The sequence below is a fragment of the Hirundo rustica genome, chromosome 3, assembly GCF_015227805.2.
Source record: "Hirundo rustica isolate bHirRus1 chromosome 3, bHirRus1.pri.v3, whole genome shotgun sequence".
NCBI classification, from domain to species: domain Eukaryota; kingdom Metazoa; phylum Chordata; class Aves; order Passeriformes; family Hirundinidae; genus Hirundo; species Hirundo rustica.
In genome coordinates, this window is record NC_053452.1 from 64,638,750 (window position 1) to 64,659,345 (window position 20,596).

A 20,596-nucleotide genomic window follows, 5' to 3' on the forward strand; every position below is an offset into this window, starting at 1 on the left:
TGACCGTCCTATCCAATGCCGAGAGCGGGAAGAGTCTGCTCAGCTCCCCCAACCCTCTCCTTTTCCCTCCCCCACCCTTATGTGATCATCCCCCGCCCTCGGCTACGGCTTTTGTGTTTGTCAAGTACCTTCTAAGTACCAGTATTGTTTCTTAGTAACGTACAGGGAAAAATTCTTTAAGACAAAAAAGGATCAAACCTAACCCCCAACATGGACACACACCTTGGAGGAGGGGTAGGGCTCCTCCCCTGGACGGAAGGCAATGGGGGGGGCTCTGCTGCAGCTCTCATAAGAAATCAGCGAGACCACCCTCGTTGGCGCCACTACTGGAAAACAGTTTGCTGCATTAGACACTTATTTTGGAGGTTTATCAATAAAGCCTTCAGGCTGGAGAAAATGAAACTATGTTCCAGGAGTTGTGCACAGCAGACCTTGCACAGCTACTATGATAAGAAAACAAGACGCTGTTAAATCTGTAACCGCCTGGCACACAAAATAAGAGACAAACTCTTAACACGCATCACACTGAAGTAACATTTATTTTGTCAGCATAGATGGTCCAAGTTAAAAGTACTCATGCAGTCATGGGGCCTGGCAGCTGTCAAGAACTTTTCCCCAGTTTGTGCTATGTGTGAGCACTTCCACTGAAGTGAAAGTAAGGCAGAACCAAGATTTAGCAAGGTACAGGCACTTTGTTCCCAGCTGAAGCAGGGAAAAAAAAAGCCTACATCAGGTCCTGGTCCCCCCACCCCAAAAAAGCTTCATGTGTTTTAAACAAAATGTAAAAAATAAAACCCCCAAAATACAGAAAGTCAGTGTTCCCTAACCATACACTACTAGTTTATGTCATCATAGGTAAGACAAGAAGTATAGGAAACCATAAATCAAAGCTCACTACTGACAAGTGTTGGTTACCCACGGCAACACAAGCAACGTGTGCAACACCAAGTGTTTACATCAGTGCAGCATCAGTGCATCAGCAGCCTGGCTCAGCAGTGCCAGCTGTGCCTGGTGGCTTGTCTAACTCCATAGCTAAACAACTGCTTGTGTAAGATATAAGGTACTTCGGATTCCACATACCTGGTTACATAAAACAGTGATTTACAAAAAACTCTCATACCAAACAATATTCTAAATAAATAGTTCATCTTCATGACTATATACAGAGCTTCCCTCACATCAGTTATCCAAGAAGGACATGTCTGTGTCCATGGGTGCTGGGGCAAGTTCGCACAGGTAGAACAGCGTGGCTTCGCTCGCCTCTGCCTCCGTCAGCGGCTCCAGACGCACCAGTTTGCTCTGGGTGGGCTGGGGATCCAGGCTGCTCTCCAGGAGCTCCTCCCCTTCCAGGGATTTTTCAACAGTGGAAGGAGTTTCAGCTGTGAAGCTCCCACTCTCAACAGCAGAGACTGGGTTCCCATCGAGGAATGCAAGGAGTGGAAACGCAGTGTAGTGTATCAGCTGCTTATCTATGGGGGGAAAAAATATTCAGAGTATCAATTCATGTGTCTTTCTACATGCAGAAGGGGAAAAAAAAAATCTGACCCACAGTACTTACTTAAAGAAGAATTAATAAAACAAAGGTGTTTGTATTTTTAAAGAATTGTTATGTTCATGCATAACATTATTTGTGTAGATTCACCTGCAAAAAATCAGTTTCTTTGCATCTAGTGCAGACAAAAATCTAAAAAGCAAATATACTAAGTATTGTGTTTTGGTTATTTATTAGCATAACATAAAACCAGGTCAGGAGCAAATAACTGAGATGGCTTTTAGAGTAGTGTTCAACTGCTGAAGTGTTTCAATAGATCACTACAACTAACCTGATCTGGGCTCAGTACCTTGCATTTCCTGTGAAGCCGCTGGACCAGCATTATTCTTGTTAGTTTCTTTTCCCTTTGTCTCCGCCTGGGAACAAAAGCAAACTCTTAAAATACATGTTTAAAGCCTGTTCCAATGCCACTGGAAAACAGCTGACCAACTACTACAAAAAAATTTTGATTATTTGTGATAAGATGTAGTGGTGTGATCAGTATTACCCACACTAACACACTTTGGCTGACAGAACATGAAATGGAAACACGGGCTACAAAGCAAGAACCAAAACTAATGCTTTAAATGAACAGGACAATGTCAGAGTGCTACATCTTTGCTCCACTGCTGTGTTACTTTTCCAACCAGACAACACAGATTAAACCATTCTGACAGAAGTGCATCCCATGTTTCCAAGTAAAAAAATCTCACGGGATACAAAAGTCAAGACACTGGTACAATGTAGAGGTAATCTGAGTTTTAAAGGACATTACTAATCAGTTGGAGTGCTTTTTCCTTTGCTGTTTAAAGCCCAACAGGACAAACTCAGCTGCAGTCTTTCTATTCTCATGCAAGTCTTAAAAGCCAGAGCACAAAGTGCCATGATTCCAGTAAAGAAAACAGCAAAAGATGAGTGAATTTTGCATCTCTCACTACTGTGTATGTTGAGCAATGGATTTAAGACTTACTTTGGTATTAGTGACATGATCATGATCTGTGGGATTCATCTGCACAGAACTTGTAAAAAGCTGAGTAAGACAAAAGACATCAAGTTTTAGGAATCTCAGTGTTGCTATTAAGAATACAAGACCATTGCTTCTGCATGTGTGAGAATAACCCCTGTACTTCTTCCACCCTCTGTGAGGACTGGTGTCTATTTACAGGTAATTACTGCTTTTCCAAAGAAAATCTAGCTTTGGAGCACAATGGTTTGGAATTCCATGAACCCTGATCACCAAAGAAACAAGCAACTGTATGGCATCTAACACAGTTTGCTGCAGTTTTAAAATACCAATTTCTTCTGAAATTGCTGCATGGATATTTCTGTCTACAATATGGATGAATTTAAGTTGCAAAGTGACACCAAGCTAGAAGGAGTCATCAGTCAGTGGAGCTGCTTTTAAGAGGGATCTCAGTGAAGTGGGAGGCACTCCAGCAGTCTCAACAGCCACATGTCACCAGGAACCAGTAACCTCATGCACTGGCCCAGGTTAGGGTTGAAGAACAAATGGACAGGGAGCAGCACCTCAGAGAGAGGACATGTGAGTCGTGGCAAACACCCTGCCACCAGCCAGCAACATGGCCTTGCTACAGGGAGCAAGGTTCTTTTTAACCCCAGTTCATTGAGAAGACCACAGATGATGTGCTGGGTTATTTCAAAGCTAGAGTATTAATCGACATGACATCTAAGTTCACATCACAACAAATACAAGCATTATGTCATTAAGAAAGCCATTGTTCAGTAAGAAACTCAAGCATTCACTTGAGCAGTGGTGTAGCATTAAGACTTATACCAGTGCTCCAGAAACTCAAATATTTTTAACTTTGCTTTGTAAACGGAAGGAAAAAGAAGATCATTTGTGATTTAAATCCATATTAAACAGCAACAACACACACAAATGTTCTCTATATCCTATTATGAAAATACTTAAAATTAAGTCAAAATTACATCAACCAGGAGATCTGGATCTATGCTGAACTGTCGTCCTGACAACATAGCCTGGAAGTCCTCTAAACTGCAGTCGATACTGTCCAGATAGTCCAGAAGTTCAACTCTAGAAGGCAAACAGTATTTTATTGCTGTATCCCTTAGTAATTTAAGAGAAATCCTTAAGTAAGCTTTACACAGATGTACTACATGCATCTAAAAATCTTCACCAGAACTAGAATGAACAAAGTCTTTCACAAGAAAGGACCTCTGGAAAAAAATGAAGACTTAGCATCTTTAGAAGAGAACCCAAGTCAGCAGACAGGTGCTCTGGAATAGGTAGCACAGGAATTACATCAACGTAACACCTATTACATGACATTAGCAGAGATGCAATTCTTTCATCCACATAACCCTAATGGGTCTAATCCACCTGCAGGAGTGACAAAAATAAATCCTGACAGTTTAAACAACCTCCACAACATTACACTGCCAGATTAAACAACCCACTCACTTAACAATGAAAATCAGAGGTTGCATCTTTGGTCACATCTTAAAATACAAGGATCTTCAGAAACTGGCTGGAGTAAGTGGCCTGTAAGTTTAAGTTCTCAGTAGATACTGCTATTCAGTTCTTTTTACTTCAGTCAAATATTAAGTTCTAACATTTGAAAAAACAAAAGACCAGACTACTCACTTTCCAAGAAGATTTATATTCTGTGAAATTACGCCATTTTCATTGAGTATGGAATCCATCACAGATACTGGGTCTTCTGCAGTTAAAGTTGACTGGTTATTCAGCTGTACAGCACTTGACATGAGTGGACTTGTGCTGTCACTGACAGGGGTGACTGGATCATTACCTGGGACAGCAACTGATTCAGTGTTTTTATCCCCTTGAATTACAGGGGCATATTCATCTTCGTTATCATCTTCCACAATTACAATATCGGGAGAATGGTAGCTACAGCTGTAATGTGAGATAAATTAATTACAGTATTTCATACATATTTAAACTGGTATTATTCCACAGGTTTAGTAACCTCTCACTTTAGTCAAGCTACTGTTGAAGCTACTATCAGGAACTAAACTTTTCTATTGCTTTTTAATAATAAACAAAGATACTCAAAATATCTATTTTCCACTGATACAGTTCTGTAATGATCAATGCAATTAATGCAGCTCAGTTAGCAGGCACTGTTGTGCCAGACCACAATAACCAACTGCTAAAGAGCCATAGGAACACTGACACTTGAACAACTGTAAGTTTGCATATAAATATAAAGCATGTATGAAGTTCAAATCATACAAGCTCATCAAACCAGACACAGTATATATTTTGCGTATTTCCTGTTGAACAGCATCAACTCCAGAGCACTCATAAAAAGGCATCTCAGTCTACAGGTTTGTAGTTAACCTTATTATGCATACCAGGAATGAAACCTGAAAACCAAGAGCAAGGCCCAACTGATTTGCTTTCATCCCTATTCTGGTTCTTAAGCCTTAAGAAGCTGTTAGTTATGTTGCCTCTCTATCACAGCCTTTTTCTCACTAAACTTTTCTGTCAGAGAATGCATTCCCAGGTATCAGCTGAGAAAGAACAGTGATGCCAATTCAAGTCTAAGGTACAAATACTGAGTTTTTTTCCTTGAGACATTAATACAGGCCCTATCAATCCAATGCAACTCAAGAATAGAGTTGCATCTAAATCCCTGGACCAAGTTTTGACTTGCTTGTAGCTGAAAGATGAACAACTTCTATAGTACTGGAGTACAGACAGAAAGGAACATAATCACAAAAAAACAACTGGGACTGTAAAAAACCCAGAGCCCTGAAATTAATTGGCTTAATGCAAAGACCACACCAAAACCTGAAAAACACCACGTGTAAATTATTCTACACAAAAACAAAGGAAGTCATTCCTGTCTGTACACATAATAAAAAAGTAAGACGACTTCTTTTACTCTGGCTTTAGTATATTTAAGTATTATTCAGTAATACAGACTGCTTTCACTAGTTTCCATCTATCCTCCTGGTATTAAAACTCCAACAGCCAATTAACTATTTTGGAACAAATCCAGAGGTCAATAAATCAAAAGCTAGTGTGAATTCACAGATGAAGTTTCTATATATGCAGGAGTGCTGAATTATTCTAACCACTTCACAAAAAAAAAAAAATCTAGTTATCTGAATTAGTGCATATTATACAACACGGAAGGTCATTTATCAACACACACTTCTTGAAACTTCTTACTTGGAAGAATCTGAAGTGGTATCTTCACTTGTTTCTGGTGTAACAGGAAGATTTTCTTCATCAGCCATGGGATGTTCTTCCTCACCCACATCCTCAGTGACATCATAAATAACAATGTCATCTGAAATCTGTTCCCTTTGTTTTAAGCCCTCATTTCTGTTGAGAGGTACCTGAGAATTATTTTTAAAAGAGTCAGGGCACAGAGGGATGATAAGCTTCAAAATTTTGACAGTTATCATTGTATCTTACAATGCTTTGCATCTAATGCAGTCTAAGAGCTTCCCTACACCTTGAAGATTACAAGCTGTACAGATCTGTTTAACAGAGAAAGCTCTACAAGTAAATAAACAAGCTGGAGAATGACAGCTACAGGAAAAAGAATTTGGCAAATACCACAGGTGTAGAAATAAAATTATACTAGCACTGTCAGATAATAGAAGTGAAAATATTGAAACAGCACAGTGAGTGCTGCTTAAACAGTACTTTGTTATAAAGCTACTAATTCTAGTGCCATACTACAGCACTTGTTTTAACGATTTCCTCACCAATCATTATTTGGACAGCAGAAAACAACTTCCAGTGGCATGACTCATTCAAATGTAATGAACATGACATGATTTTGCTGCATTGGATGCTGCCTTTGCAGAGCAACACACTGGACCCTTGTCCCTGTATGGGGCCAGGGATGCCACATTCCCAGAGATAACAATGCAACATTATCCACGCTATTTCTAACAGCACCATTCTTAAAAGCAAACTGCTTTCAGCAGGATCATGTCAAGCTGTATTTAATACACAGGTAACTGTTTCATACGTGCTTATGTTGGAAAGTGAATGGTGATTATCAACACATTTAGCATCTGAAAGGAAACAACACAGCCTATCACTTCTGCAAGCTGACAGCTCTCAGCACACAGCTGCATTATAGTCTCCATACAACAGTAAATTTGATCCATGTGCCCACCTGCACTCCATCACAACAGAAAGTATCCATAATAGAACACTTACATGGTGGCTACTGTCAGCTGGTTCTTTCACAATTTTCTGAAATACATTTGACTTTGTAGGTCCGTTAGTGTTCAGAAGTAGAGGCCTACATCAGAAAGAGTAAAGGAAGAAGGCCATCTTAAACCCACCTCTTTGGTAATCAGTCAACAAGGCCTGTCCATTTACCAAGTGGACAGAAACTTTTCCAGAGCATATTTACCTCTTGCGTTTTAGGCTCACTAGTTGGTTATTCTGCACCAAGGTAACAATGAATTGTACAATCTGTAAGGGAGAGAACACTATTATTGGTTGCTCCACTTTGTTATTGCTTCTCTTGAGTACCAAGGTATCTTATAGCAAAAGACGCCAATAATAAAATCTATACATAACAGCAAAACACTTCCTTAGTGTAGTAACTTTTATAAAGAGCTGTTCAGAAAACCTAAAAATCAAGGTAAAAACCAGTCCTGATAATATCTAAATAGTTATTCAGTTGTTAAAGAAAGACTTTTCACATAGCAGGTGATAAGAGCTGGCTTTTACACGACATCATACAATACAGAAAGACATGCAGCGACTCAAATTATTAGAAGACTTCTAATTAGCAATGACACATATAGGGATGTAGACTATATAGATAATCTGTAAGTACTGGTTCTGGTGAAAGGCATTTTTGACAGATTCAGAATAAAAGTTACATGTACAATTAACGGCATTCATCAGCTGTCTTTCCTTTTGAAATGTTAGCCTTCCTACTCTTATGTTTTATATCTAAGGCTTTAATGTACATATTTGGCTTGAAGAAACTGGGAAAAAATCAGTAAGTCTCTGCTACAAGGCTACTTGCAGTGATGCCCGTTCCTGATAATGTTAAAAAAATAGATCTATAAATTCTATACACTAATATCAGTTTTGGTAGATCATAAATCTGTTAAATAATCTAAGTCAACATCATCAGTAGGTTCCACTCAATTATCTATTCCTCTGGTAACTAGGAATATACAGTCAGTGGGTCAGTTAAGTGGGGCAGCAGTGAACTTCCAATACAGAATGTTTAAATTCCTGCAGTGAGAAAGTTTCTCCTGAGATCAGCTGACACAGAGAACTAGACATCTGATTCCCAAAGTAATAAAAAATGGATGGACCAAATTAAAGGCAACTTAATGATTGATGTAGGATGTTCTAGAGCCTCATTCTATGAAAATGTTTAAAAGATTTTGGCCTTATTTTCTGCTTATGCAATAAAATTCCCTGAATATCTGTATCACTAGGGTTTGTTCCTCATATACCACCCTGCTGTTTTTTCTAATAGAGAGATTTGACATTATAAAAAGCTAAGTGAGGGCAAAGCAAGGAAACGTGGCAAAGCATTCCTACTTCAGAAGCACTCACTCAAGCACACATGACACTTGAATGAAGCCTTACCTTTCGAATAACTTGCTGCTGTTGCAAGTGTTTTGCTCTCAGTTCTGACACTTCCCTCCAAAGAGATTCATTCTCTCTGTTTAAAAATGATGTTTTAAAAGTCACATTAAAACTAGTTATTTGTTTTGTTAAAGATCAGTTAGCTTCATTAAACTCTTTGAAATGTGTTTCTAGATCAGGGGTTGCTGTGAGAGTGTCACACAGGCAGCAAGCAGCCTTGGAAAGTAACTATGAAACAGAGACCAAAACACAACAAATAAACTGCAGAGAATTTCCAGCTGCTTTAAAGGAAAAAAAAACACCCAAAATTTGGCAATAATCATTACCCATACATTAAGCATTTAAAAATTAACTATCAGCATTTAACAGTTATCTCTATTAGCTCCAGTAAAAGGGCATGTTAGGTGATAAAAAAATAACAGGAGCACGTCAAAAGTAGCAGTTTTCATAAAACACTGCCATTTTAGTAATCTTGGTTCTCCCGATACTGACAGAATTCCAGTTACTGAGACAGCGTAAAAACTGCCCTACTGTAACCATAAGCCTTGTTGTTTCCAGGTGTATGCCATATTAAAAGGTAGATAATGAGTATCAAAAACTTCAACGAATATGGGCAGACAACATACCATCCTCCTCTCTTTTGTAGTTTCATTTTCTACACAAAGAAGCCAACTCCACTGGTGGCTGGGTTTTTAGGAAACCTTAAGCTAAGTTTTCAGAAACAGCTCATGTGCAATGTCGTGCAGGGCACTACTCACTCCTCAAAATGCTCATATGTCCAACAGATAATTTAATAGTACAGTCACATCACAAAATTAACAGCAGGAGTCAGGGATTCTGAACTTTCTCAACTTTTTCACTACTTTTATCAACATGCTTTGTAGGACCAGGTCTTCTGATTTAGCTCCAGTTTCTACCTCAATCACTTTAAACTGATGGGATGACAATATGGATGTCAAAGACCAGCTACTGTGTTCTCATCTCTACAAACTGTCAGCTCATTAGCAACTGGCTGTCATTTCAGTCAAAGCCAGCCCTGCTCTGGGCAGTGGTTTGGACCTGATGGCTCTCTGAGGTTCCTTTCAACACAACTTTGTCTAGGATTTTAAGAGGGCAAACATGATTTTTACTCTAGACTGGCCAGATTCTAACAAGGACTGTGCCTAAGCAAAAGAAGTTTGCCTCTGGAGATTCTACCAATCAAGTCGCCACAACTGAAGTCTAGAAATGAGAGAATTTACTTCTTAAAACCTGAACTTATCAGTGACTTCTGCCACACAGATACACTGTCATGAGACCTTCTACTAGAAGAAATAGAAACTCTATTAAGAGTTTCTATTGAGGTGAGTGACTTAGAGTGCATGACCTTATACTCAGGTAGCTTGTCTGTACTTACATGTTCTAAAGGATTAAGTAATTTGTGACACACATCTTTCACTGTTGAGAATAAATCATAATTTCTAAGTAGGCAGTATGCAATTCAAAAAACCCTCTATTTAGATTTGGATTTTCAATTCTGTTTCTCTGTCAATGAGGTAACTAACGAATTTCCAAATTAGATTTCTAAATACTTTTTCATAGGTATTAACTTTTCCACAATTTTAAACAGCGGAGAATGGGGAAAAAACAATAGGAAAATAAAAACAATTAGCAAAGACATTAATTGTCCTAATTATATGCAAACCGCACAAACCGAACTCTGCCTCAAACCAAATACAGTAACTATTTCCAACCTGAAGACAAAAACCAGCATATTTTATACTAAGAGCTGATTTAAATAATCACACTCAGCATCTATATGGAGCTATTATTAAAGGTGTTGTTTAACTGCCTACTACTAGACACTTCTACAAACATCAACATTACCTATTACTTTTAATAATATCAGAAAAATCAAATTTAAAGCAATTTTTCTATTGAAATGCATGTTCCTAAAGCAATAATTTAAATTAAGCAACCAGAAATCAAGAGACACCTAGAATTAGGTCTTTGTCCAGATCTAGTATCACAATCACTCAGCATTAAGGATCAGATACTGATGAAGCAACTTACCTCTTCAAGAGAGACAACTGAGATTCAATAGTCGTTTGTTTAATTTGCACTTTTTGAGCACTGCATATTATTTTAGAGAGATCTTCCTGACGTATCTTGTTTTCTTCAGGTCTTGAAGAAGAAACCTTTAAAGGAAAAGAATCCAGAAACAACACTTCCCTTAACTCCTGATTAATTATTACTCTTTTTGGTGATCAAGTATATTTTCTTACTAAATGTTAAAAAAATATGCACTTAATTTAATAATAAACCAAGCATCCAAAAATCCCCAAAACCAGAAACACAGCTGTCACCACATTAGCTTTAGTTGTTACAAACATTTATGTACACTCAGACTCTTCAGGCATTTTCCCAAGTACTCTACTTCATCGTAACTGTATCACAATAACCTGGTGATAACAAGCACATCATTGTTTGCTGGTTTTGGCTGGAGTAGGGTTATTTTCTTCACAGGAGCAAATACAGGGCTGTGTTTTAGACTTGTGCAGTTGTGCTGCAGTGGTGGCAATACAAAGATTTTTTGTTACTGCTGAGCAGTGCTTACACATGGAGTCAAGGGCTTTTCTACTTCTCACCTCACTCCACCAGCCATTTGGCTGGGGCTGCACAATAAATTGAGAGGGCACACACACAGCTGGGACAGTTATCCCCACCATTCCATACCATACGGTGCCATGCTTAGCATATAAAATTAGGGGAAAAAGAAGGAAGTGGGGAGGATGTTCAGAATGATGACATTTGTCTTCCCAAGTCACCATGACATGTCATGGGGCCCTGCTTTCCTGGGGATGGCTGAATGATGATCACCTGCCTGCCCACTGGGAGTGGTAGATTAATTCCACGTTTGGCTTTGCTTGTGTGTGTAGCTTTTGTTTTACTCATTAAACTGCCTTCATCTCAACCTGTGAGTCTTCTCACTTTTACTCTCCCAATTCACTCCCACATCCTGACATAGGGGGAGTGAGCGAGTGGCTGTGTGGGGCTGGGCTGCTGACTGGGGTTAACCCTGGCATCCAGTTTAATTTGCCATATTTCTATTTGCCGTCTGTAATCACTTGACTCAGTAACAGCAGAGCACACTTCAGAAGCATAACAAACGTGTTTATAGGTTTGCCCCATTCTCTTGGGTGTAAAGTCTAATGCTTACAGTAGCTTTGTTCTGAAACAAGGTACATAAACAAGCAGTTTCTTATATTGATGATGGTAAAGTCAAAGCATGCTCTGCACTTCTAATAGCCATCTGCAAATTGTTATATTACATAACTCACTTTTTTGCCACCTGTGAAACTTTACTATTATGACAGCAAAGTAGGCCAAAAAGGCCTTGTTGAATCTCTCAAAATATCTTTAAACAAGCTCAAGATATAAATGAAAGCAGGGCATTTTGTTCCCATAAACTCTGAACTTATTTGTACTCTCAGTCCTGCAGTTCAGCTTGACACAAACTTCACCATTCATCAATATTAAATAGTACAGGTTTTCCACATACTGAATTTTCACTAACCTTCCTTTTAATGTGTTCCAGCAAGTCCTCCCGGCCCTGCCTAAAATACGCATGCCGAAACTCTACTGGACCATATCGCTCCAGTTTGACAATTCCAGAATCAACATGGACGACTTTACGGAAGCCATCTTTAAAAAAAACCAAAAACAACAAACCACAAAATAAAAGAAAAACCTCAAAACACACATTAAGAAATTAAAAGTATGCTCTCCCAACTATACAGTTGCAAGTTTTGAGGATAAGACAGTATCTTAATTGCAGAGAACACAAGGCCACTGCTCAAAGGAAATTATAATTTAACTTTTATGTACAGGATATAGAAATTTGCTAGAATGCAAAAATCCAGGAACTTACACATGTTTAACTGTCTGACAAAGCTTGCCATGTTGTTATGCTTGAAGTATTTGGGAAGAATCTCTTTTGCAAATCTCTGTTCATTCAACACCAAGAAACTCTTTCCATTCTGAAATGAGAGAGACACATTAAACTACTTAAAAACCATAGCACAAAATAAACTGGGCATTCAGAATTAATCAACAGATTGGAATGTTTCCTTTTGCATGCAGTGCATTACTGATCTGCTTGCCTACAATTTTCCAAAACAAAAAGCATACAAACCTTGCAGTTGCAAAGCAACTGAGTGCTATCCATTTACATCATCACCTGCAGCTACAGGGGAATATCTCTATTGTTACACACTGCTTTATCAAGATACGAAGTAATACTTTATCAGCAATTATCCCAGTTTCACTACAGGACAATACTATCAATTTCGAATGCAGCCCCGGTAAGAAATCTTATTAATAAAGAACCTGAGCAAGGAAAAAATACCAACAACCAGCTGGCAGTGACACGTGCTTTTCAGTATAAAAGCATGATTGGTTTGATAGGACTTGTAGAGCAGATGGAGCTGTCAAAGAGGTGAGGGTGTCCACAGGGTTTTGGAGTTACCAAAAAAGGTACCCACCTAAGCAAGATTCCCCTTCTGGAATGCAAATTGTGAGAGAAGACTGATCTTTTATTTAATCCACAGGCTTTAAGTAAAATAGAAGGATCAGCTCTTTGTTCTTCAATGACTGCACTCCACATAACTACAGGGCAAGGAGTTGGCAGAATGCAAATTATCTACTTCAAAATGGTTTAGGTTTTGTTTACACATCCACAATACTCTCACCCTGTAGTTAATAAAAAGTTTTCTCTTCAACAAATGTCAACACTTTTCCTGCATCTTTTTAAGAGTCCTTTTTAGTTTAATGAGTCACTTTTCTTATCCTCAAATGCCAGCAGTTCTGTAATCTCAAGATGCTTAAAGAACCAACTCTAAGACCATACAAAGTCCTTGTTGAAAGGCGGGTGTCCTTGTTTCAGATAGGATAAAATTATTTTTTTTCTTAGTAGTTGGTAGAGTGCTGAGTTTTTGGATTCAGTGAGAGAATAACATTGATAGTAAGTTGATGTTTTAGTTGTTGCTGGGCAGCGCTTACCCTAAGTGAAGGTCTTCTCAGCTTCCCAAGTGCTGTCAGCAAGCAGGCGCACAAAAAGCTGAGAGGGTGCATGGCCAGGACAGGTGACCCAAACTGGGCAAAGGGATATTCCATACCAGAGAACATCATGCCCAATATATAAACCAGGAAGGGTTATCCAGCAGGAGGGCCAACTGCTGGTTTTGGATGGGCTGGGTACTGGCCAGCAGGTCGCCATCATTTGTTTTTCTTGTGTTTCCTTTCTGTTTTATTACTGTTATCATATACTTTACTTAATTTCAATTTTAAATGGTTATCTCAACCCAGGAGTTTGACTTTCTCTAACAGGGTGTGGGGAAGTGAGCAAGTGGCTGAGTTGTACTTAGCTGCCAGTGGGGGTTAAACCACAACAGCTTGTTCCTACAAATCAGCGGGGAGCATCAGAAACAGGATGTTACAAATGGCTCTCCACTGAATGACTTAAGCGATTAACACTGCGAGGAAGGTAGGGGGAGATGAATACTTCCAGTAATGCCTACCTACCTCCTCCTGACAATCAATCAGTAGAAGAAAAAGGGGAAGCAAAAGAACTGGCAAGAACAGACTATTTTAGCCAAAACTGTGTGTGAAACTAACAAACTCAAGGTGCTGAATCAAGTGACATTACAGCGACCCGTGACACCAATAGATAACTTTCCTGTGGTGCCTCACTTTATCATCACTTTGACGTTGTCCAGGCCTAGTACATGAAAATCTGGGAAATGCGTCCACAAGCTGTTGTTGCCCTGACAGTCATTTACAGCAAAGCTGTACAGACATTAAAGCCAGTAAGCTTCACTGCACAGCTAAATACAATTGTCAACTCCTAGTGCCAATGACTACAGCATACAGCAGTACTCCAACAGCATTATTTGGTACTCTTCATCCATATCACAAGTAATCCCCATACTTCCCCCCGCACGAGAACTGTTGGTTGCTAATAAAATCAACTGTGATGGATGGACCTTCTCCTCTATAAACACCCTCGCAGAATCTCAAACAAATATTTTTCCTGTTAATTAAAGAAATAACACAAGGATACCTAATAGGTATCGGTGTGTTTACTTGAGATAAACATAAGCAATGGATTTGGAAATTCTCCATTAAAAGCGTAAAGCACCAAAGCCAGCATTTTTTAATGTAGACAATATTAATCTTCATACAACCTTTAGTATCTCTCTTAAAAGAAAAAAAGACCCAAGCAAACCCCAAAAACACTACAAAAATCCTACCCTAAAACAAAAATAAACAAAATGAAAAAAACAAAAAAAAACCTGCCATAATCTACTGAGGCCTCCTGCTTCCCTCTTTGGGAAGTTTTGTCTGAAGATACTGGTAAACCATTTTCAGTAAAATATTTAAGACATTTCATTATTTCTAGAACATTTAAAATAAGGAGCCCTCAGTTGAGTTTCACTCAATACCACTAAAAGATACCGATACGATTTGAGAACAAGGTTTTATTGAAAACAGCATATAGGAAAAAAAATGAAGTAGCTATTACTAAAGTATGTGCTTAGCGTTTGGCACAACTGTCAATGATGCTCCCTGTAGCAATTTGCCAGCCCTTCGCTGCACTGTAAGATGGGTGCCCAGCTCGACTTCCCCCGTGGCCCATTCCCTTCCCGCCACCCCAGCAGGTGAACACCGAGCCCGGGAAGCCCCCAGCCATGCCCCACGTGGCCGTTCCCAACCTCCCCGCGGGATCCCGCCCCGCGGCAGCACACAGGAAACAACACAAGGCCCGAGCACACTGCTCTCCGCATCCCCCCGCGCTCTCCCGGAGCCCCGGCTTGCCGAGGGCGAGCCCCGTTCCTGGCGCACCCACCATCCCGCGGTGGGAAAGCCCCCCGCGGCTCCAAGTTGCCCGCACGCCGGCCCCTTAAGCGCGTGGCAGAATCCCCCGGCTCTCGGGCCCCTTTCCACCCCCACGGAGGCCCTCGCCTGCTCAGTCAGAGCCGCTACAGACAAACCCCCCTCGGTGGGGGTGCCTGGGGACGCGCGCCCAGGTCGGGCACCGGAGCTCCTACTCCACGGTTAACACAAGGGAGAAGCTGAGGGCCGAGCCGAGCCGGCCTCTCCCGAGCAGCTCAGCTCAGCCCGGCCCGGCCCAAGCCCAACCAAACCATGTGGCCGTGCCCTGATTTTCCACCCTCCCCACACGCAAGCCGAGGCCCATGGCCCCCAGAAGGCCCCGGTGCCCGGCGGAGCGAAGCGCAGGGTGATGGCGGGGGCTCCACCACGCGCGGGCGGATAGGGGGCGGGGGCGGCCGACCTGGCTCCAGGTGATGAGCTGGTTGCTGGGGGTCTCGCCCAACAGAGCCCACAGCTTGCTGAGGAAGGCCGGGACCCCCGGGCTGGCGAAGGGAGGCGACGGCTGCGGGGGAGGCTGCGGGGCTGGGGGTGGTGGCGGCGGCGGCTGGTCCTGCTGCTCCTGCTTCATTGTCGCTCGGGAGCCTCCGCGGCCTCTGTCTGAGAAGGCAGCACAACCAGACCGGCCTCGCCCCGCCCCTCCCTCGCACCCCGCATGCGCGGCGGCCCTGCCGCACGCGCGTGTGCCGGCCCCGCCCCTTCCCCCCGCGCCTTACATAACGTCCCCACGTGCGCCGCCCTCACGTGTCACAACAGCGCCGGCACGGGCGGGACGGAGCCAATAGGAGCGCGCCTCACGCGGGGGGGGCGGGGCCGCGTCGCGCGGGCGCACGTTCCCGGCGGGGCCCGGCGCGTGGCGAGGGGCGGGCGCTCGGCTGAGGGAGGCCGGCGCGTGAGCGGGAGCGCTCCCGGTCGAGCTCCCGGGGAAAGGCGGACGAGTGTCCGGAGCGGGTCCTCTAAGGACTTATCCCAGCCTAGGGGTTCCGAACCGTCTGGAAGAAAAGTGAAGAGTTGCTAGTCAGCTCAAAAACACGAGTACACGGGGCGTATGCACAACGGGACTACCCCCAAAAGCATCTCAGGCAGGCCCTAAGCAGACCTGTCTGCAAGGCAACTTGTCTTTAGACTTCAGACCTATCAGCTACTGAAACTGCGAAAAGAACCCGGGTATCTCAAGGAAAATAGCCTACTGGATGGTGAAATGCACTTTTTTTTTTTTTTTTAAATACTGTACCAAGTATTTTGCAAAACTTAATCACACACTAACTGCAAGTAGTTTTTAAGAAGTTGTTCTTTGGAACTAAAATTAGTATTTTCACAACAAACCTTCATCAACTAGTAGTGTTACTACTTCGTTGAAATTTCTCCAAAAGGCTCAATCTCAGTTCGATCTGCTTCAGTTTGCAGTGAAAATTAAGCACAATGGCACAGAGAAGATAACAGAACCTTTAGTGGGGTAGCCTGCAGGAAAATTAAGTTAAGTATTTCTGTTTCAAGCTGTGTCTCACACAGCTTCCCTTTGGTCACATCATTAGCAGCCTACCACAGCCTGTAACAAACCCTTTGACTGATGTTCACTAGATCACTCCTGAGAGAAGTCACGGTTGTTAAGTTTATGGTTCAGCTTTTCAGGGTCAGTATTTGCAATGAGAAAACTTATATGAATGCCTTTTCAATTTAAACACAAATTTACAGTAATTTTCCAAGTAGTTTTTCTTCCTGACATGCATGTGCAGCAAGGTCCCACCAGATTCCATTATCTAGATAAAAAAGATAAGCAGAGCGAAGAATATGGTGATTTAATGTGGACACAGTACTGCTCTGCATCTTATAGTTCTTGTTTACAACTTCCGTTTGAAAATAGGAGTTGATTTGCAGGCTTGTTGGACAGTGCTTCAAAAGGTCAACCCCTAATATTGATGTCTGGCTGAGAAGTGGAACCATGCACTTAATTTTTTTCATTTCTCTAGTAGACTGAACATCAGCATGGTGAAATGTAACTTGATTTCCAGTGTCTTACAGTTGAGGGAAGTCTTTTCACCTTTCTAAACCTCAGTTTAGTGAAAGAAAAAATAATTCTGAAGCCTTAAGGCTTATGAACTGGAAGTTATTTATTTAATACTTACACTAACATAAAGTGTTAGCAATGTACAACTCAAATAAGGCTTCCATTAAGTTTTTATTTTTTTGTCTCACAAGGTCTGAGCACAAGGTAGTTGCTTGTCCCTGTTCATAAAGCTTTTGGTTACATTATTTTACAATCCAGCCATTTCAAAACTCACGAGTCTTTAATCTGAGTCTATTTGACTTCCAAGTACCTTCATAAGCAGTGCTGTAATCTTTTTCCACACTGCAGTAAAATTTTCCTTCACTTAGCTTGCAGAAATCTGGTAATTATCAGCTCTGAGACAGGTCAAGCTATTTAAATCTTCCCTGATGCAGTTCTCACCCTCCCCTCTCCAGAAAAACATAACACTTTAAAACTCTTCACATATTGTGAAATGTTGAGAATTCAGATTTCTTCCCATATCCCTGACTAACCCCTCAAGCCCCAGCAGATTCTGTTCCTCCTGAGCCTCATTCCCCCTCCCTTGGGCCCATAGTTCCCCCACATGTCAGAGTTCCAACTAAGACCTAGTGCTCAGGACTAAGGGAGCGCTGCCAACAGTGAACATCTGATTTCCAGCGCTTTTTTTCCACAGTTTTCGTGGAGAGGCTACATAGCTAGCAGCACCTCAAATCTGGGCAGGAAGCCAAAGAATAAAGTTAGATCGCTGTTCATATCACTGTCTGTTTATTCTGACATCCCGTAAGCCTAAAAATCGCATCCATCACTGGTCTCTTCCTCTTGTGCTCGAGTAGCAGACGGCCCCACAGCACTCCTGTACTCCTATAGGAGCTTTGGCCACTGATATTCTAGTTTTGATGCACTTTAAGAAAAATAATTTGGGATGGGGACTCTGTTCCACAGCACATTTACAAGTAGGGGTCACAAAGCAGCCCTCATGTAACAATACTTTTCTGATATGAACTTAACCTATCTTCTCTGACTTCCTATTTTCTTCCCCTACAATGGAATATGCAGCAGGGGTCAACAGCTCTGCTTGTGCTGTTGGTCTGGCTCTTTTAAGTCTAAAGTGCAATCTCTGTGAACTCCACTTACAACAGACCTTGAGTAAAGCCTGAGTCAATTCCCCTAGGGATACCAGTCTGCAGATTTTTCTTAAGACAAACAGCATGATGCAAAACAAGAAACTGCAAACTGACAGGAGAGACAAAGGCAGCGTGACAGATTTCAAGGCAGTGCCCTCCTCTTTTTGCAACCACTGTTTGCCCTGCCTGAAAGGCCAGCATCTGAAGGTTATCTTTATTGATTCATCAATATTGATACATGTGAAAGCAAGACACAAATCAGACGCTGAACTTGCCCAAATGTTACCCCCAGAACAAGCACAGGCAGCCAACCACAAGTAGGCTGTCCTGCATCAAACACTGCAGATCACCTGACAGCCAAATCTGATGCAAGCCTTCTACCTTTAAAAAATTATTACACTGCTTAAATTACTGAAAGTGTTCCTGAAAGTCCCAGATCTGTACATATTAGGATCTCCTCGAATCAAAAGTTGCCCTAAGAAGCCTAGCTTCAATCCTCCTTGAACCAAGGATGGTCTGATATGTCTGTATTTGTGATGAAACTAGCTAGAGCAGGCAAGGTAGATAACATTTCAGAGAGCTTCTACAGAAATTAATCTTCCAAAGTAATACCCATTCAGTTAGTGTTATGCCATCCTTATGCATCTGATTCAAGTACCACTCAGTGTTTTGGATGGCTAAGTAATTCATTTTCCTTGTTCTGCCCCGCAGGAAGAACAGATGGCACAGTCAGCACACCGGATATTTAACAGACAGTGATAAAACAAAGGCTGGCATCAAGTTTCAAAATTAAATTTTGATAACTGTTCCCCACAGTATATTTAAAATTAAGCTATGATAACTGAAACCAACTTCCATTCATGATCATTCTTTTCTTTCTTGAAACGAAAACTCAGACCTATATTCATATTGACTACAAACCTTCCAAGATAGCTTGCTTTGCAAATAGCACAGAAGTGGTATCCATTTCTTATTTGCTTATGTGTGAGGAATACTTGAAACAGCTTGCCCAATTAGACAAGATCTTCCATATACCTTGGAAATGCTCAGTGTTTCTTAAAAGACTGTTTTTTCGTAATATGAGGAAAAGTTACAAACTTGGAAAAGTTATCTTTTAAACAAGCATTACTTAGCTCAGATACCATTCAATTAAACTTAGTGTTCTTAAAAAAATGCAGATTTAAAATGCTTGAAGCCATGAAAAAACCCCATCTTTAAAAAGGAGGCAAAGTAATATCTGAGTTGAAACCCCTTTCTTAACCTGCTAACAATGAGTTCAGGCCAGATTACCTGATTTTCAGGGTTTTTTACAAAGTTAATCTTTACATTGAAGCTTTTGAAAATACGGTAGATTTGGAAAAAAAGAGGGAAGGAGTTTCATGGGCAATACAACTGGCAGAAAACTTTGAGAGCAGCTTGCTGTGACCATGTGTTGGCAATTATGAAAGTTCAGTGGTAAAAAAAAAAAAAAAAAAAAAACCCTAAGTATTTGTTCTCATTTGGTCATCCAAACTTAACACTGTTTTGCTCTAAAATGAAAAGTAGATACAAAAACCTGTTAGCGTAATTTTCTCTGCTTCAAAGACAATTTTGTTATGCAGAAGTTCTGAACGCTGTGGCAATGAAGGGCTTGTAAATCAGAGTAAAGCATGAAAAGAAACTTTCATCTCACCTGAAGCTAGTTTATAAACCACATACTACATCTATGATTTACTTATTCTAAGGTCTCCATTTCATGCAATTTCACATTCTAAACATTAGGACCTCCATAAAATAACTGTTCTGTCAGCTCAATTCCAGAGCATGACAAAGCTTCCTTCAAAGACAAATGTCCCTTGCATTGCTTAATTCTTATCAAAAACACAGTGGAAATTCTTCACAAAGTACCAGTGAGCAACCTTAACCATGTATTTGACACAGAAAAGCAACAATGTTCTGATTAAGCTTTAAAAGTAACATTATTTTCAAGAATAAATTAGATTAGATTAGTCTGATCTCAAGGCCCTTCAGAGGAGATATGATTTGAATGGATAAAAAACACCTGCTCTGTGGGTGTGGAGTCTGTCATATCATGTCTCCCCATACTAATCACCATTTAAAAACTCTCTTCATCCTGTTTAAACCATGAAACACAGACTGAAAACAAAACAAGCCAAACTGGCTAATCTCAATCTAATTTACCTGAATCCGAATAGGTAATCTCAATCTAATTTACCTGAATCCGAATAGGTGGAACTGTAATATCCTATGTCTGTGCCTAATCTACTGTTCTTGTTGTTGGTTCAGGCTCCTGTAAGCTTTTATAGAAGAAAAAAAAAAAAAAAATTCCAGAAACATGGCCCAAATTACTAGTTTTCCTGTATTGTCGGAGTTACCAGAAAAAAAGC

At 40.8% G+C, this 20,596-nt stretch overlaps 1 protein-coding gene across 12 annotated transcripts; it reads right to left on the reverse strand.

Annotated features, from left to right (window-relative positions):
- Nucleotides 1-520: 520 nt before the first annotated feature.
- HSF2 (heat shock transcription factor 2) lies at nt 521-15,704 on the reverse strand. 12 transcript variants are annotated; one of them, XM_040059509.2, is made up of 14 exons: nt 15,460-15,700; nt 12,037-12,145; nt 11,683-11,810; nt 10,179-10,303; nt 8,127-8,202; nt 6,922-6,983; nt 6,723-6,807; nt 5,715-5,884; nt 4,324-4,430; nt 4,158-4,233; nt 3,482-3,587; nt 2,502-2,561; nt 1,842-1,908; nt 521-1,469 (listed from the first exon to the last, which is right to left on the reverse strand). In XM_040059509.2, exons 1-14 carry the CDS (start codon nt 15,625-15,627, stop codon nt 1,180-1,182), a joined length of 1,629 nt encoding a protein of 542 aa, XP_039915443.1. In that variant the 5' UTR covers nt 15,628-15,700; the 3' UTR covers nt 521-1,179. The 12 variants fall into 12 exon arrangements, with proteins under 12 accessions (XP_039915443.1, XP_039915442.1, XP_039915445.1 ...); XM_040059508.2 differs by having other exon boundaries at nt 1,824-1,908; XM_040059511.2 differs by lacking the exon at nt 2,502-2,561 and having other exon boundaries at nt 1,824-1,908; nt 15,460-15,704.
- Nucleotides 15,705-20,596: the final 4,892 nt, after the last annotated feature.

Coding starts and splice junctions, on each gene's coding strand:
- HSF2 (XM_040059504.2), bottom strand. CDS start 15,627: ATGAAGCAGGAGCAGCAGGACCAGCCGCCGCCGCCACCACCCCCAGCC. Junction 4,431..5,714: donor ACCACTTCAGATTCTTCCAA/GTAAGAAGTTTC, acceptor CTCACATTACAG/CTGTAGCTACCATTCTCCCG. Junction 2,562..3,481: donor ATCCAGATCTCCTGGTTGAT/GTAATTTTGACT, acceptor TGTCTTACTCAG/CTTTTTACAAGTTCTGTGCA.